Here is an 18,564-nt window from a genome sequence, read left to right as displayed (position 1 = left end):
TGTTTCTGTTGTTATTTATTCTCTTTCCCCAGGCAGGTTGGGGGACAGGGCCAGGGGAAGTCTAGATGTCACACTCAAGACAGCAGAGGACTGAGTAAGCATCAGAGGTCTCATGCAGGTATGGGACCAGTTAATGTGGTCTTTCTTGGGCTATTTCCTGGCATAAATCATGTGCCAGGCAATGTGCTTTATTTTTAGGATCTTGTAGATAAGTGGTCTGGTGTATGGTTTCACAGGGTGGTTCATGGATCACCTATATCAGCATCATCTGGGAGCCATATAAAAATGAAGATTCTGGATGTCTCGGTTGAGCATCCGCCTTTTGATTTTGGCTCAGGTAATGATCCAGGGTCATGGGATGAAGCCCCATGTCAGGCTCTCCCTCTGAAGGAGAGAAGATTCTCTCTCCCTCTGACACTCTCACCCTACTCACAGGCACACTGTCTCTAAAATTAAAAAAAGAAAAAGTAGATTCCTTGTTTCCATTGTAGACCATTGAATCAAAATTTGAGGGGTAAGCCTGGGAAAGTACATGCTTTACCAACTCTCACTTGATTCTGATGCACCCTGACACCTGAGAATAGGTGAGGTCCTTTGAATATTAAAGTCCATTTATAGAGCTCTATGTCCTCTTTTGTAAGGAGGGATGAGTCTTCTGAATGAGGGGCCATATGTTGCCAATTCACCTGTAGTGAAGACTACAGTCACCACCATTGGGAACAATCTGTCAGTAGTCCCTTAATTGAACTCCAGCATACTTCTCCAGACATGATTTTGAAAGTTGTGTTGTTCTGGTGGACTGATGTGAGGTCTTTACTGTAAAATCCCTGTGTGGTTTCCAACTTTAGCACTGTCATGACTCCTTGTGTTTGTTTTTAGCACTTCTCCTGGGAATTGCTTCTTTCTCTGCCCCAACCAGGTGGTTCTCAGAGCCACCATGTTTTCTAATTGCTCTATGCCACTGGTCACTGGTGATTGGCCCAAGAATGACCACGTGACTCCAGGTGAGCCAATGAGAGCCCTTTCCCGGGATTTCAAACTTGAGACCAGATTGGCTGGCAGTTTTCTCATTGTGGAAGGTGGGAAGAGATGAGAATCAGTAGCTATGGGCTACCATTTTTCCAGCCTTGAGGAAAAGGTAGTCTGTGAGAAAGGGAGAGATAGATGGACAGAGATAGATGGATAGAGACAAAATACCTAGAGAGTCATTATAGATTTCAAGTCCTTGATTCTGATGTTCCTTTCCAAGGCTTGTTGGCCATTCTTTGAGCCAATAAAGTTTTGCCAAAATTCATTTAGGATACTTTAGGATTCTGTCATATGCAACCAGAAGAGTTCTGAATAATGTAGTGACTGAAGGGGGCTGGTCACTGTGCTAGAACACAAATGATGATCTCTCAGGGAATGAACAAGTAACTCCTCAAAGTTGTGCCCAAAGTCCACTCCTCAGCCCAAGGCCCACATCTCACTTTTGGCAACCACTTTCATCTGTTACAGGTCTCAATTTTTATTTTTTTAATTTATGTATTTTTAAAAGATTTTATTTTTTATTATTAAAAATGTTTTTATACATTTATTTATTTTTGAGAAACAGAGTGAGACAAAGTGTGAGCGGGGGAGGGGCAGAGAGAGAAGGAGACACAGAATCTGAAGCAGGCTCCAGGCTCAAAGCAAGCGGTCAGCACAGAGCCTGATGCAGGGCTCGAACCCACAAACTGAGATCATGACCTGAGCTGAAGTCAAACGTTCAACTGACTGAGCCACCCAGGTGCCCCAAAGATTTTATTTTTAAGTGATCTCCACACCCAACATGAGGCTCGAACTCACAACCCCAAGATCAAAAGTTGCACCAACTGAGCAGCCAGCAGCCCCATAGGTCTGAAGTTTTAAAACAAAGAGTATCAAGACAGTATAGGGTGGTCACATTTAAACAAAGGGTCTTTAAATGTCATTTTAGAAACAGTTTTGATTGGCCCTTCAAGTTATCAAACACAACCAAGGACTCTGTGAAACCTGAGTATTAATTTTCTGAACAGTTCTTTCCTAGGGAAATCAGACCTCCACAGGCCCTGGCATATAGCTACACTACCTAAATATCAAGGGGGATCTAGGACCTAGGAAATCCCCATGTGTCTTTTCTGAAAAAAGTCACAATTAGTTGCGTTCCCCAAATTGCTTATAATGATAACTACCATTTGTTGAAGTAATCATATTTTGCATTTTCCCATCCACATGAGAGTTTTTCAAGGTAGCTGTTCTGTTGCCTATTGTATAATGCTGAGAAAACTGGTGAGGTGAGTTGCCCAGTCATACAGCTAGTAAGTGGTAAAGCCAGGATTCAAACCTAGAACTCCAGAGTGTGTATGTTTTCTGTAGTAACCTGCCACAGAATCCTGAACAAGTTTCTGTGGTGTATCATTGGCTTAATTTTGGTCATCAGAGGACTGCTATGTAGGGTGACAACTGTCCTAATTTGTCTGGCATGGAGAAGTTTCCCAGGATATAGGGCTTTCAGTGTTTCAAACTAGGAAAGTCCTGGACAAATGAGGATGAACTGAAGGACAATGGCTGTGCAGCCCGTATCCAGATTGGAATGAGTCGGAGGGGGGAGGGGGATTTCCAAGAAAAAAATTAAACTGATAAATTGCTTGACACGATCCATCATGTATAAAATTGGAAGTCTATTACTGAACTACTGGAGAGTGTGGGAAGATTTAGTCAATTCAAGGAAAATAAAACAAATAATAAAATAACTATAAGGCAAAAAATTATGTATAAGAGGAAGTGTAATATGCATAGTGAATCCAACAGGTAACAATATTCACGTAAAGATAACAAAAGCAATGAATGTGGATTACACCCAAAGGTAAGATAAACATAAGGGAAAGATGGGGAAAGGGAAACTGGAGTGTGTAATTGATCAAAAACACTTATCTCTCATGCCAGTCTGGAGAAACTGCTTAAAACTGATAAATCAAAGGCCTGAGAAGCCATCAGACTAGAGGAGACTGAGGAGACATGATGACTTAATGCTGTGTGGCAGCCTGCATTGGATCCTGGAACATTAGAGGAAAAAGCAGTGAATTCAAATGCAGTCTGTCATTTAGTTAAGAGTAACATACCAATATTAATCTCTTCATTTTGACAAACATAACATGATCACACAGAGGTGACTATTAAAAGACACCAATTCCTGAGGGTATTCAGGAACTCACTATGCTGTCTTTGCAACTTTTCAGTACATTTTAAATTACTTCAAAATAAAGCTTAAAAAAATGATATATCAAGAAGTTGCACAGGGCTAAAAACACAAGGTAAAAATATCAGACATCAGAACCTAAGCCATGGAGTTGAAGATAAAGCAGATGAGGGTCAGGAGAGGAGGCAAAGACCCCCATGCATCACTATAAGCAGATCACAACCAGTCAATGCCAACAGGGTCCAAAACAGCTTCTAGCCCCATCTCCTTATTCTAAGAGGAGGCCAGAGGGGCAGGAGCCTGCCTGAGGCCAAGTTGGTAGCAGAGATTCGCTTTCCTATTTGTTCTAGAGAGAAAATATGAATTACCTGGCTGTCAATTTTTTACAGTTCTATTTTTTAAAAATTGCCCTCAGTGACCCTCATTTAGGAAATGTATACTTACTCAGTTTTGAAATTGCAGGGAAGACATGATTGGTGTTAGAGATACAAGGGCTCTTACAAATCACTGACTCAGCCGATGTCCACAGGAGACAACAGGCGGCTTGTCTAGATTAGAATCCAGGTCATCAGCTTTGATGCACCATCATGGTCACCACTTACTGAGCATTTTCCAAGGACTGGGGACTGGGCTACACATTTTATATTCACAGTCTAACAACAGCCTGATGAAATGAGCACTCTTGGGCCTGCGTTTTCTCAGTCAAGAAAACTGAGGCTCAGAGAAGTGACTGCCCCAAATCCCAGAGCCAGGAAGAGGTGAAAGCTGGATTTAAATTTGAGCCTGTCTGACCACACAGCCCAAGCTCTTCCTTTCTTTGCCATTCTGTCTTCTGACATATTACATGACCACCCCAAGCCAGATGCTGTAGGTATCTGGAATGCCAAAAGCTGTAGCCTTCTTTGGTGATATCATTTTCATGGTGGCCCCAAGTGGCACAGGCAGGGCAGAAGGATCTGACCCAGCTATTCCTCTTCTTTTGCCCTAAGTGGATATGCTCCCAATGCTGTAGGTAGGATTAGCAGGCCAGATACCAACTAGGACTAACTTTAACCATCTGCCAAACAAAATAATTCTCCTTCTGAGAGGATAACAAAGCTTGGGAAAAACCAAGGGAGTCAATTTGCTAAGAAATTGCTTGTCAGATGTCAAAGGCCTGGGGGACACAAATGATACATGGAAAGAAGCTGATTGCTTTAGGATGTGCCCTTCCTGCTGGCTAGCTGTCGGTTCAGCAAACATAGCTGGGTTGATGAAAAACATCCTTCATTTTTTCTCAGGGGAATTGTTTCAGAAGGACTAGGTTAGGTTCTGTCTGTGATAATAAACAACTACATCTCGATGTAGCATCTTTCTCACTCATGCTACACATCTAGTGTGGGTCAGCAGGGGTCTGTGTTCATAGTGGTCACTCGAGAACCAAGTTCATAGGTGACCCATGTAGACCCAGGCTTTCCAAGTTCAATGAGGCAAGAGAAAGAGAATACAGCAAACTATGCACAGGCTCTTAAAAGTTCCACTTGAAAGTGATACAGGTCTCTTCTGGCAACATTTCACTGACCAAAGTAATTCACACAGTTATATCTAATATCAGAGGAGATAGGCAGAGCAGTCCTACTCAGTGCTAGAGGGAGAAGAGAGGAAACTTTTTTAGGGGGCAGCACTGATAATTCCACAGCAATGTTCCAGAGAATTCTGACCAGCAGCTCCTGAGAGGATGCACTGGAGGTTTCCATATTCATCAGCATTATTTCTGTTGCAAGTGGTCAAAACAGAATCAAACTAGTTTAAGCAAAATACCATTGCTACCGATAAATTAATAAATATATTACCTTACAGAACCAAGGAGTTTAAGAAGGTTGACTTGCCTCAGATAAAGCTAGATCGGGGGAATTCTCAAAGGATGTTCCCCAAGATGCTGTCATTTCTTTCCCCATCTCTCAGTTGTTTTCTTTTGTGTAGGCTTCATTCTCAGGCAGGACCTCTCCATGTAGTCTCTTCCAGCTTCCAGCTTCCATGCCACCAGATGAGTAAACTCTTCAATATTTCAGGAAAAGTCCACGGGTTGGTTCTCATTGGGCTGGTAAGGTCACATGCTCCTCTCTGGTACACTGTAGGCTGTAGTCACTTGCTCATGCTTAGAGCTGGGGAAATATGTTAGGCCCTCAAATTGAAATTGAGAGTTTAGAAGGTGTGGTTCCTAAACGAAATTGGAGATACTGCTATTAAAAAGGAGTAGATGCTTGGTGGTAATAATGATAAATGTCCACAGTGCATGTAGTAGAAGATCCAAAGGAGCAATAATACTCAGTGTCAGTGGGCATGCTGGGAAACCTGAATTTTTTGGAACTAATGGTTGGAATGGAAACTGACAAAACCTTCTTGGAAGGCAATCTAATGAGATATATCAGAAGCGTAAAAGCTGAGATACTCTAACCAAAGTATGCCACTTTGGGGAATGTATCCTAAATCAATAATCAGGTCTGTACAGAAATATTCAAATCCAAAATATGTTCACTTCAGCTTTGTTTATATTTTGGAAAAATGGAAAATACCCTGAATATACAATAATAGGAGAATGACTAAATAAATTAAATTACATTTATATTAGTAAACATTCTGAAGCAAAAAAGAAAACTATTTTAAAAAATTTTTTAATGTTTATTTTTGAGAGAGAGAGAGAGAGTGAAAGTGGGGGAGGGGCAGAGAGAGGGGAAGACAAAGAATCCGAAGCAGGCTCCAGGCTCTGAGCTGTCAGCACACAAGCTGACATGGGGCTTGAACCTATGAACCATGAGATCATGACCTGAGCTGAAGTCAGACATTTAACCAACTGAGCCACCCGGGCACCCCAAAAGAAAACTAATTTTTATTATTATTTTTTTAATTTATTTTTAACGTTTATTTATTTTTGAGACAGAGAGAGACAGGGCATGAATAGGGGAGGAACAGAGAGAGAGGGAGACACAGAATCTGAAACAGGCTCCAGGCTCTGAGCTGTCAGCACAGAGCCCGACGCGGGGCTCGAACTCACAGACCGTGAGATCATGACCTGAGCTGAAGTCAGACACTTAACCGACCAAGCCACCCAGGCGCCCCAAGAAAACTAATTTTTAATGTTACAAGTAATTTATATCAGTTTATAGCAAACATCTTTAAAAGACTCCATGCAAGCATACAGAATGTTCTCCAGGACAGATCATATGTTAGATCATAAAACAAGCTTCAACAAATCTAAAAAGGATTGAAATAGGACAAAGTCTGTTCTCTGATCATAATAGAGTGAAATTAGAAATAACAAAGAAATTTGTAAAACTCACAAATATATGGAAATTAAACAACACACTTCTAAATAACAAAAAAAATCAAAGAAAAAACCATGGGGGATGCACCTGGGTGGCTCAGTCAGTTGTGTCCGACTCTTGATTTTGGCTCAGGTCATGATCTCACTGTTCATGGGATTGAGCCCCCGGTCAGGCTCTGTGCTGACAGCATGGAGCCTGCTTGGGATTCTCTCTCTCCCTCTCTCTGCCCCCCTCCATGTGTGTGTGTGCTCTCTCTCTCAAAATAAATTAACTTTTTTTTTTTTAAAGAGAAAACTATGGGGGAAATTAGAAAATACATTGAGGTGAATGCAAATAAAGACATATGGAAACTTATGGGATGCAGCTAATGCAATGCTTAGAGGAAAATTTATAGTTGCAATTATCCACATTTAAAAGGAAGAAAGTTTTCAAATTGATAACCTAATTTGCTACCTTAAGATTAATGATAGAAAAAGAAAACTAAACTCAAAGCAGAATTAGAGTAGAAATTAATGGTATAGGAATAAAAACTAAGACAAAAGTCAGCGAAACTAACAATTGGTTCTTGGAAAGATCAACCAAACCGACAAACCTTTAGCTAGACTGAGGAGGAAAAGAAAGAGCACTCAATTGCTAAAGTCAGGAATAGAAGAGGGGACATTAATACCAAACTTACAGAAATAAAAAGGATTATAAGGGAATACTGTGAACAACTACATCCCTGAAAATTTAGGTTAAATGGAGAAATTCCTAAAAAGACACAAACTACTGAAACTTACTCAAGAAAAAATAGAAAATCGGACTATATCTACCACAAATAGAGATTAAATTAGTGATTTCAGGGGTTCCTGGGTGGTTCAGTTGGTTGAGCATATGACTCTTGATTTTGGATCATGATCCCAGGGTTGTGAGATCAAACCCTGTTGGGTAGAGTTTATTTAATAAAAAATATACATTTGTATATTTTAAAAGTTTCTAGATACAGGGGCACCTGAGTGATTCAGTTGATTAGTCATCCAACTTTGGCTCAGGTCATGATCTCCTGGTTCCTGAGTTTGAGCCCCATATCGGGCTCTCGAGCAGAGCCCTCTTCGTACCCTCTGACTCCCTCTCTCTCTGTCCTTCCCCTGCTCACAACCTCTCTCTCTCAAAAATAAACGTTAAAAAAATTAAAAACTAAAGTTTATTTATGTATTTTGGGAGAGAGAGAAAGGGAATCCCAAGCAGGCCCTGTGCTATCAGTATGGAGCCCCACATGGGGCTCGATACTGTGAGATCGTGACCTGAGCCCAAACCAAGAGTCAGATGCTCAAAGGACTGAGACACCCAGGTGGCACAGCCAACTATCCATTAAAACTAATTAAATTATGGAACATCCATTGAATGGAATACTATGCAGCTGTAAAGAAGGATGAGGAAGCTCTTTATATCCCTGCACTGATATGGAAAGATGTCTAAAAAAAAAAGAAAAGAAAAGAAAAAAGCCAAGATGCAAAAACTGTATGCAGTATGGTATTTTGTGCAAAGATGGAAAAATAGTGATGCCTGGCTGGCTCAGTCGTTAGAGCATGCGACTCGTGATCTTGGAGTCATGAGTTTCAAGCTCTGCATTGGGTGTGGAGCCTACTTAAAAATAAAATTTCTTAAAAAATAGAAAAACAATTTGTGTTTGTTTAAAGAATTTGAAAGGATATAAGAGAAAGTAAGCAACTTGGTTGCTTATTTGTGGGAGAGGTGGGAACTTGGCAGGTGGGGGATAAGATTGATGGTAAAACTTTTCACTGTACTTTCACTTCTTATGCTTTCTGGTTTCTCCCTCTTGTGAATGAATTACTTATTCTAAAAATCAAATTAAGAATTTTGTATACTATGGCTTCATTTTAGTAAGAAAACAAATAAATGTGAAATTGGAAAATATGAAACACCCAGCCAGTAAGTGATTAGTCTACATACAGTGGGAAATAAATATGGTAACTGGTCCTGTGGAATTTGACCCAATGGAATAAGAAAAGGAATAGTGCAATTTCAGCGTTTCTGCCAGTTCCCTGCACTGCCAGGGCAGATAACCCATTGGGCACAGTTGCTCACCAAAACCACTACATATTTTCACTCAAGCTGCTGTATCCCAGCACATGGGTGAGCGATTGATTGGTTTTTATGCCCTTCATGTAGGATTTTACATTTCAACTTGTTAGACTGGGTCCATCTTTGAAATATTTTGGGATGCCATCAATTCACTCATTGCACAAATGTACTCTGAGGGTCCCCCGCCAGCCCCACTGGGTAGTGCTGGAGTTTCCTTTCCCAGTTTAGGTCATCTGTGGAAGTAGTGAGAAAGCCAAGTGAGGAGAGGGTGTGGCAAGAGCCCAGGCAGTTGAGGTGACCCTCTGGTGGGAACCAGGATACAGGCCCACAGACAGCAGGGAGCAGATGTGAGGCTAATGGGCTGTGGTTGGCCTAGTGACAGGTAATGAGAGCTTGGCTCCTCCACCTGAGGGCAGAGCCCAGTTTAGCTGCGACAGGTGGAAGTGCTGGGGGCCAGGAGTGACAGGACCAGAGAGAGCTGGGCTTCCAGAACCTGGGAACCGTCTGCAGGGGAATGGCATATCAGGCAGGAGAGGCCTTCCTTACTCAAGAGGCCCCTTCTCGGGGCGCCTGGGTGGCTCAGTCTGTTAAGTATCTGACTTAGCCTCCGGTTAAGCTCCGGTCATGATCTCACAGTTTGAGAGTTGGGGCCTCGCATCAGGCTCTCTGCTGTCAGAGCAGAGCCTGCTTCAGATCCTCTGTCTCCCTCTCTTTCTGCCCCTCCCCTGCTCGCTGTCTCCATCTCTCTCTCAAAAATAAATAAAAACATTTTAAAAAAAAGAAAGAGGCCCCTTCTCTGGGGCTGAAATCGGGAAGGCAAGGACAGGAATCTCTCCCCTTTGCTGAGCAATGCTAGGTGTTGGGCACGGTGCTGAGAAAGTTGATACTTAATCCCTACAACCACTCCCAGTTACAGATGGGGACCCCAAAACTTAGAGTCAAGCAACCTGCCCAAGGTCAAACAGTTGCTCAAGGGTGGAACAAGGAGCTGATGGGTCAGCTGGACACTAAGCTGTAACTCTTGACCACCATAGTGCTCTTGGTGTACTTGTGTTGCTGAAATGAACAAACGGCCCAGCAAAAAGCGCCAGCATGAAACTATGCTGAGCCTGTAGGTATTCTTATGAAAAGGAAAGCTCTGGGGCGCCTGGGTAGCTCAGTTGGCTAAGCGTCTGACTCTTAATTTCGGCTCAGGTCACAATTTCACGGTTTGTGAGTTTGAGCCCCGTGTGGGGGTCTATGCTGGCAGTGCAGAGCCTATTTGGGATTCTCTCTCTCCCCCCTTCTCCTGCTTGTGTGCTTTCACTCTCATGCTCTCTCCTTAAGTAAGTAAATAAATAAATACTTTAAAAAGACAAAAAAGAAAAGGAAAGCCTTCACGGTAGTTAAACCTGCTGAGATCTCACCCTGGGTGCTCAGCTCAAGAAGGCCTCCGGTTGAACACCTCATTTTACGCTCTAAGCCTCACTTTCCTCAACTGTAAAAATGAAGAGAATGTGTATCCTTGGTGTCCTGTTGTAATTAAATGGGACAGTGAATGTAAAATTGTGACTAGCACAACTGTCTCAACAGACAGACTGCTGCACGCCAGGGAAAGAACAGAGTTGGGGCTAGAGACAGGGAGAAAGTTCCTTTGGCAGTCTGGCAGCCCATGGATAGGGTTTTTCGCCATTCCCCCACAGTGATCAGCAAGAACACCCTTAAAATAAAAAGGGTCTTTTGGATTTTATTTGTAGGGAAAACAGGAGAGAGCAAGCTGAGAAGAAAATAATGGCGACATTAAGATATACAAAGAAATCAAGAACGTGGATGGTAGCTTTAAAAGAGGCAAGGAGATGGGGCACTTAGGGGCTCAGTCTATTGAGCGTCCAACTTCAGCTCAGGTCATGATCTCATGGTTTGTGAGCTTGAGCCCCGCATTGGGCTTGCTGCTGTCAGCACAGAGCCGGCTTTGGATCCTCTGTCTCCCTCTCTCAAAGATAAACCAACCTTTAAAAATAATTAAAAAATAAAAATAAAAAGACAAGGAGGGGCACCTGGCTGGCTGTCGGTAGAGCGTGCGACTCTTGATCCCGGGGTCGTGAATTTGAGCCCCAGGTTGGGCACAGAGATTACTTTTTAAAAAACTAAAAATAAATAAAAAGGTAAGGAACCTAGGCTGAGTCCCAGGTATGGGAGGATGACAGAGAGGGACTGCTGTCTGGGAGGTGCTCCAGGAAAGGCCAAGGACAATTCTGGTTGAGGGGGAAGCTTTGAGGTCCTTCCAAGCCAGGCCCTTCCCCTAACTGCTGACTGGAAGCACATATGGCTGTCAAGTAGCTCAAAGGGGCTGGACTGTCCTGAGCTTGTCACTAGCTTTAAAATACTTCTCCTTACAGCCAAAGGATTCTTTTGTTCAGCCAGCTCCTTTGAAGAGGGAAAATCTCTTCTGGAGGGCGACAGGTTCTGACATCCACCCCGGGGAAGTAGAGCCTTTCCCCTGTGCTCACATTCTTTGCAACCTTGTCCCAGCTACTGGAGACCAGCTTTTGTGCTGAGTCAGTTTGGCTGCCTTCCAGCCAAGAACAGTGGAGGCTGCAATGCAGGGGCCATTAAAGAAACTATTTTTAGGCCCCATTTCAATCTTATTCAGCACAGGCGGTGAGATGCAGGGCCTGAAGGTGTCCAGACCAAGGGGATGCCGGCAGGGACAGGGTCCAGGCAAGTAGGTCAGGGAAATGACAAGGAGATCTCACTATGTGGAGAGAAAGCAGCACACGGAGGGAGGTTCACTCTGCTGCCCACGGTACGGAAGACAGAAGAGGGGGAGCGGATTGCAGAAAATCGGGCCTTCCTACATTATATGAGGAGTCACCAAGAAAAATGAGGGACGGGAAGGAAGTACAGCTACTTCCAAAAAGAGACTAGGGCAACGTGCACCTGGGGAGTTTGTTAAAAATACACTTCCTGGGCCCATCTTAGGTCAACAGAGTCCGAATATTAGTGGGAGGCACGGGAATCTGTTTTTCTAACGCCCTCTTGGGATGGGGGACTCACACACACTTACATTTGAGGGCCTCTGGGCAGAAGAGTATCTACCTTTGAATTCAAAAGAATGATGCAGGCTGAGGGAAAGGAGAGGCACAGGTCGTGGTGGTCATTTAGCCACCAGAGAGGACATTCTCCTTTCTTCAAGGGCTCAGGCCTCCATCTGTAAAATGAAGGGCCCTGGGAAGGCCAGGAGTCTCCTGGTTCTTTCTCAGGAAATCCTTATTACTGGGATGCTCTGTTATCAGCCAAGACAGGAGGAAACAGCTTTTATACCAGAGACCCATGTTATCCAAGGATATTTAGTCCACCGAGTGAATAGATGCATGATAAGGAACGAAGTTCAAAGTATGTTCTGGGAGAAAAAAGCCACTTTTTAAAAAATTTATTTTTTTAGAGAGAGAGAGAGACAGAGAGAGAGAAAGCACAAGCAGGGAAAGGGGCAGAGAGGGCGAGAGAGAGAGAAGCCCAATCAGGCCCCAAGCTCAGTGTGGAGCCCGACGTAGGGCTTGATCCCACGACCCTGGGATCACGACCCAAGCAGAGATCAAGTTGGACTCTCAACCGACTGAGCCACCCAGGAGACCCAAGAAAAAAGCCACATGCCTGGGACTGTCACAAAAATAAAATTGATGTATATTAAAAGTTGCTACAAGAGTAGATATTCATCTTGCAGTTGAAAAGCTTTATCGATTATACTTGCAAGTATGTAATATATATATATATATGTATATATATATATATATATATATTTTTTTTTTTTTTTAGTTTATTTCTTTAGTAATCTCTATGCCCAACGTGGGGCTTGAACTCATGACGAGATCAAGAGCTGTATGCTCTTCCGAAATGAGCCAGCCAGGTGCCCCAAGTATGTGATAATTCTTAGCTCCATCTTTCTATCTTATTTCTTAAATAATGAATTGAATATGGATTTTTGTGAGGGAATGGGGAATAATTTTCCTGACAAAACTATCCAAGAACACTTCATGCCATCCTTCACTTTGATTTTTACAGAATTATAAAAGAGATCGCTTTGCAAACATTTAAGAGGGTTTTACCTATTTCCCTAGGACTTCTCTTAATTCTTTGAGAGTCAAGCTGTTATTTCTTGGGGCACCTATCATGTCAGCATCATGAATATTCTCTTCAGATGTCGCCCGGTCTCACTCTGCCAGAGCCTCACTAGATGATAGCTCTGCATGTGGCTCTCCAACACCATCTTCATCAACTTCAGGAAATCTGGCAATATGTACAATTATTCCTTGTATTGGTCTTCTATGTGTGCCATACTTTCACATGTTTATAACATCCAACGGACAGAATGGCCACAGGAGGCACTGACAAAGTTAGTGGAGGGAGAAAAGAGCTTTTGCTTTTTGTGTTATGCTGACTTGGCCTTCCCCAGCCACCTCCTAAGAGCAGGGACCTGGGGTAACAAACAAGATAATTGTCCAAAGCAGGAACAAGAAAGGTGAGTGGGGACAAGAGGGCAGCATGCTTTGATAGAACCAGAATCTTCTGCACTCTGCTTTTCTTGGCCACCTAGGGAAAGCATAGCTGTGAAAGCTCTTTCACACCATGCCATGGCCCCCAACTGCCCTTCCAGACTGCAAACCTGCCTCCCTCCATCCCAGGGAACCACAAGACAAAGTCTACTTGGTCAAGTGACACTTTAATAGGCTAGAAATAAAAAAATCTGTCTTTGGAGAATATCAAGAGCCACCTGTGGGCCAGAACAGAAAGCAGAGGCACAGCACTTAGGGCCTAGGGAGAAACAGCAGGCTGAGTGGGAGGTCAGCGATGGCTGAAGAATCCTTGAGGGTGGTTATATTTAAATGGCTTCATCCTGCTGGGACCCCTAGAGAAACAGGAGATGGGAGATCAGTTAACACCATACCCCTGGGTTGAAAAAATAAATTACAATTCATCCACGCAAGGGAAAACTATGCAGCTGCTGGGGGGAAAAGGAACATTGTGAGAAAAGCAGACTGTAAAACATAAATGCCTGCAAATGCATGAACACAAACCTGGAAGGACCCACACTGACAACAGGCACAGGGCTTGGGTACCCTCGCTTTTTAGTATTTTTACAGAACTACTTGTTATTGTCTGCATGTTTAATAAGAAACGTATTTTATTTCTATAATAAGAAAAATAAAGGAGAAAACCTTAAAATCCTCCTTTGCAAGGAGAGTCCCATGTAGGCAGGAGTCTGGGAGTGAAAAGAATCTGCACTAAGTGCCTGCAAAGAGCTATGTGCTTTATACTCACTACTCTCCGGTGCTGTTGCCACCATTTTATAGGTTTTACAGATGAAGAAACAGGCTCGGGAAGGTAAAATGCCTGAGATTTTATGGTCAGAAAGTACACAGCCCAAATTCAAAACCAGGTCTGACACCAAAGCCTACTGGCCAGAGGCCGACTGACAACCACGGCCAAAGCCCCCAGTGCTACAAAGCTAAGGTGCTTTGGCTATAATCCTGGGCCCCCAGGCCAAACACACAGGGCCCCCAAGCTGCACAACTCCAGTGAGTGATGTCCAGCTACAGGGCCTCTTTTGTTTGTCTGCCTATGACTGACATTCACTGGTAACTAGAAAGGATCGCGGATCCTGGTCTGAAGAAGGGGTGTGTGTCTATGTGACCGTAGAGATGAGGAGAAAGAAGATTTTTATTCCAACACTAATGCAACCACTTATTTATGTGAGGGCTTACTCTGCGTACATCATATTCGGCACTTTACAAGCTACATCTGGTTTAATTTCATCCTCCCAACAATACCTGAGGTTGGTATCTCAATCATCAATCAGGTATTGTCAATACCTGAGATGCTGTTTTACCAATGAGGAACCTGAAGCTCACAGGGCTACATGTAGACCTCCCCACACAGGATGGAGCTGCTACTTGAACCTACATCTTTCTGGCCCTGAAGCCCTTGCTCATAACCACAATGACAGATACCTCCCAACACCAGAGGGGCACAGAGTCACCTGGATGAGTCTAGGCATGTGGCTAATGGAGAACCCACAGGCTGAAAGTAGCCAGCCACAGGCAGGACCAGACCTCGGGCCCCTGCTGCCAGGCCAGCGCTTTGCAGCCCAGCCCCTTGGCCTGATCCCAGTGGTCAGCTGGACTCCAGGCCAAGAAATTCACATCTCACCAATCATGGAGTTAACTGGATCTGAGTAGCCAAAGGAGTACCTTCCCAGCATGCCCTGACAGAGGAGCTCAGCCTGGGTGACACACAAAGCACTTCAGGAAACAGATCCTTTGGGGACCATTAGATAATAGAAAATAAACACCGACCGTGTAAGAGCTTCCACCCTGAAAATGTGTTACAGCAGACTGAGAAGGTGGGAAGAACTGAGTTCTCACACAGACCCACCAGGGAGAGCTAGTCCTAGAAGCCACCAACACCTAGTCACTGCTCCGCCTCCCAGCAGCCACTTGGGGGCTGGAACTGGTTATTACCAGGTAACATGAAGAACCAGGCCAGGTGGAAGTGCCAGATGGAGGCGGGAGGATGCTGGCACAGCTTCCAGAGGCTGGCACTGGCTATCTGAGAGAAGGTGACGGGCAGTTAAGGCACCTTTAGACCGACAGGGAATAGGGGGGATGTGCCCTTCCCCTCTCCCAGACACCATTTCTCCCCAGCTGCTTGCTCAAAAGGGAAGGGATACCTGAATAGTGCGGACTCTGGAGTTTTGAAACTGACTCTTTTAAGAACAAGAACATGAGTTAGGGGGATGGAAGGGAGAGAAAGGACCTGACAAAAGTAAAATGGAACATCGGCTAGAAGTGCCATGAGCACAGACAGGCTAAACACCAAGCTGTCAGGACCTAACAGCATTTTGTGAGCCCCTGTCTGTGCCAGGAATCATTCTCATAGCTGACATAATTTATCTCTAATTCCTCATGAGCCAGACTGTATACTTCTACTTCAGCCTTTAGGAAATAGGCCCAGAGCTAAAGTGACTCTGCCAAGGTCACATAGCTGGTGAGGAACTTTGCACTTATGTTTATGGTATTTCAGAGCTGGTTCCTTCCACGATGCCCGACTGCCTAAAGCTGTGGTTGTGGCAGACTTGTGAGCACCCCAGGAAGAGTAGGGCATACCCTGGGACTGCTGGGGCTATATGTAGTTTAAAAAGCTTATTTGGACAGAGAAAAGCAAACCCTGTTGTTTTCCAGAAAAAGCATAGGAAGTTCAGCTACATCTTCTTGGTCTGTGGTCTGGTGCTGCTCACTTAGTGGGTGGCCCACCTTCAGGGGGTGCTCGTGAAGAACAACTAGGCCAGGATGGTAGAAGTGGGCGGCAGGGAAAGTTTCAGGAAGGAGGGAGCAAGCTCTCTCCAGAAAATCCAGCTATGGAATTTTAATTTCCACTGTGAACACAGACAAGCACACCTGGGAACACACACGCCCTCCATGCCAGGCTTTGATCTCTGCCCCAAATCCCTGAGAGAGGCAGGGCTGAAGGCACCCAGAGCCCCAGCGCTCCCACCCCTCCCCTCACCTGAAAAGCCGCAGACACATCTTCTCCTGGGGAAATTCCTTGGGCCCCTCCACGCTGTCGTCATGGCTCTCCGTCTCCAGGTAGACGTCCAGCAGCACACACAGGCGCTGCAGCTGGTTGGTCAAGAGCTGATGGCTGGGTCGGGGGCCACAGAGCTCCTTGTAGCACACGTTGACCTCGCTCTCCATGGCCTAAGGAGTGGGAAAGCCAGGAACCTAGCACTACCTTCAGACTGAGTGGGTCTGGCAGCTCCACAAGAACCACAGCCGGGCCTCTGCAGGAGCTGGGTCACACCATCTCAGGCAAGACAGGCTTGTCCTCAGGACAACAGGGTCTTCCTGATTCTGACCCATAACTTTTCCTGCCCAATACTTGCACAGCCAAAAAGATGGAGGCATGTAAAGAAGAAATCTCAAGATAAGATCTAAGTCAGAAAGTATTAGGGTTAAAAGCATGATCCACGGCCAGAAGACCACTACAGCATCAAATCAACAGAATGATAAATTAATAATTAATAGCTGCAATGATCTTATACACCATCTCATCCCACCACGTCTGTGCTCCCGAGTTTATTCACAATTCTACAGAAGCCCAAGACAACAACTTTCCAAAGCAAGTATTTATATTATCTCCATTTTAAAATGGGGTGACCCCAAACTAGGTAAGTTGTTAAGATGGGTCTAGGCTTTTTCTTCTACTATACCACACAGACTCCAGCAAATTCTACAAATCCTGGCAGGTCCCTCTGTCCCTAGGATCACGCCAGTGGGCAAGCTTTCAGCTGCAGTAGGTTCTGCCACCTCCCATCTCACCAAGGAGGCTCTCCCCACTCCTCCCATTACCCCCATCAGAGCCTTACCCGAATGTTGTCATCGTTGCTATTGGTTTTCTCTCCTTTCCAGTTCAGACACAGCTGGAAAATGGGTGGGATGGAGGAGTAGCCAGGGTTCAGCACCACGGCAGCTTGGAGTTTGGCTGGGAAGGGAGGGGGAAGGAGCAAAAATCAGTTCTGAGACCCAGCTTGCCAGCCACGGACCCTCCCCATTGGATCTTTGTCTTACATTAATCCGAGTACTGCACAGAACATTCTGGTCTTCTGTTTTTGTTCTACAATCTCTGAAGTAGAATTGCCAGGCTGCAGAATGTGAAGTCCTGTGACTCTGGTCCCTCTAAGGATGCAGAGGTGTGTGGACTCTCCAGGGTCTGGTCCACACTGGGTCTGCCCAAGTGTTATATTTGCTCCTTTGACAGAAGTTTAACTGGCATTTCTTTCTTTGCCCACAAGTTAAGGATTTTTCCATGTGAAGGCTTACTGTTTTTTTCTAACAATATTGTGTATTAGCTGTTACATCAACATATTTTCTCTATTGTTTCTTTTCTTTTTATGTATTTTGTTATGTGAAACTTTTTAATACCCAACATTTATGGAGTACTTACTGTATTCCAAGTACTGTGCTAAGCCCTTTATATACATTTTACTTCAGGTTTATTTCGACCTACCAATGACTGCATGAGATGGGTACCGTTATTATCATCTCCATTTTACCTATAAAGAAACTGAGGCTCTCATAGATACTTCCTTAAGATCAAACAGTTGCAAAGCAGCAGTGCTGAGTTTACCTAGAACTGTCTGATATCAAAGCTGTGTTCATAGTCCTTACAGGAAACAGTTGTATTTTTTAACATATTCATTTTTTTTCTGGCGGCAGCCTTTGCTTTTCTCCATAGGATGACATTCACTTTTACCACGAATGCGCTAGATATGCCATTCCTTTCTCATTATTTATGGGGGGGAAAAGAACTATGACACACCAGTAATTCAAATAACAGAGGACAAGAGAGTGGAGGTTAAGACAATTCTTCCCTGACACCTGCGACCACATTTATTAAAAAGTGAGTCCTTTCTCTGCTGTATTGCTTCTGTCCTAACAGTTGGCATGTATTTCTGGATTTATCTCTATTAAGTTTTGTTTTTAACCCATACTGTGTAAAATTTTCAAACTGATCTGTTGTAAAATAAAGGATTACTCATGTGTCTCTGTGTGTATATGTGTATATGCATATATGTGAGTGTGTATGTGTATACGTATGTATATGTATACATATACACATACACACACACACACACACACACACATACAGTGCATTGGTGGTAAAAGTGAACGTTATCCTATGGAGAAAATATTTTTCTGTAATTGCTGTGCACTTATTTAAATTTGACTCTTAAATTTTCAAATTCTGCAATGCATCTTATGAAAATTTTAATTATCACATTCACTGCTATGGATCTAGAACACTTACTACCTACATAAGCTTTCATCTGGTCAACAGGAAGCAGAGTGATGTCTTCTAGTGACTTCCCCCTCTTGGGGCTTTATAAATTTCTTGGACTACATATTTGTGTCTTTTCAAAACAGTATTCTGTGTTATTTA

The 18,564-nt window shown here is 43.8% G+C and overlaps 1 protein-coding gene across 5 annotated transcripts in view; it reads right to left on the bottom strand.

Moving 5' to 3' along the window:
- Positions 1-13,269: 13,269 nt before the first annotated feature.
- THOC5 (THO complex subunit 5) overlaps positions 13,270-18,564 on the bottom strand; it is a 31,653-nt gene continuing 26,358 nt past the window's right edge. For all 5 annotated transcript variants that reach the window (XM_019426602.2, XM_019426603.2, XM_019426601.2 and 2 more), the window contains 3 exons: positions 16,991-17,106; positions 16,132-16,322; positions 13,270-13,474 (listed from right to left, as the gene is read on the bottom strand). In XM_019426602.2, coding sequence (XP_019282147.1) covers positions 13,411-13,474; positions 16,132-16,322; positions 16,991-17,106 — 371 coding nt within the window. In that variant the 3' untranslated portion in view covers positions 13,270-13,410. The remainder of the gene's footprint in view (positions 13,475-16,131; positions 16,323-16,990; positions 17,107-18,564) is intronic.

The sequence above is a fragment of the Panthera pardus genome, unplaced genomic scaffold (genome assembly GCF_024362965.1).
Source record: "Panthera pardus isolate Hobbes unplaced genomic scaffold, ASM2436296v1 HiC_scaffold_15, whole genome shotgun sequence".
Classification (NCBI taxonomy): Eukaryota; Metazoa; Chordata; class Mammalia; order Carnivora; family Felidae; genus Panthera; species Panthera pardus.
Note: the sequence above shows the minus strand (reverse complement) of the source record. Positions and strands in the feature narration are given on the sequence as shown.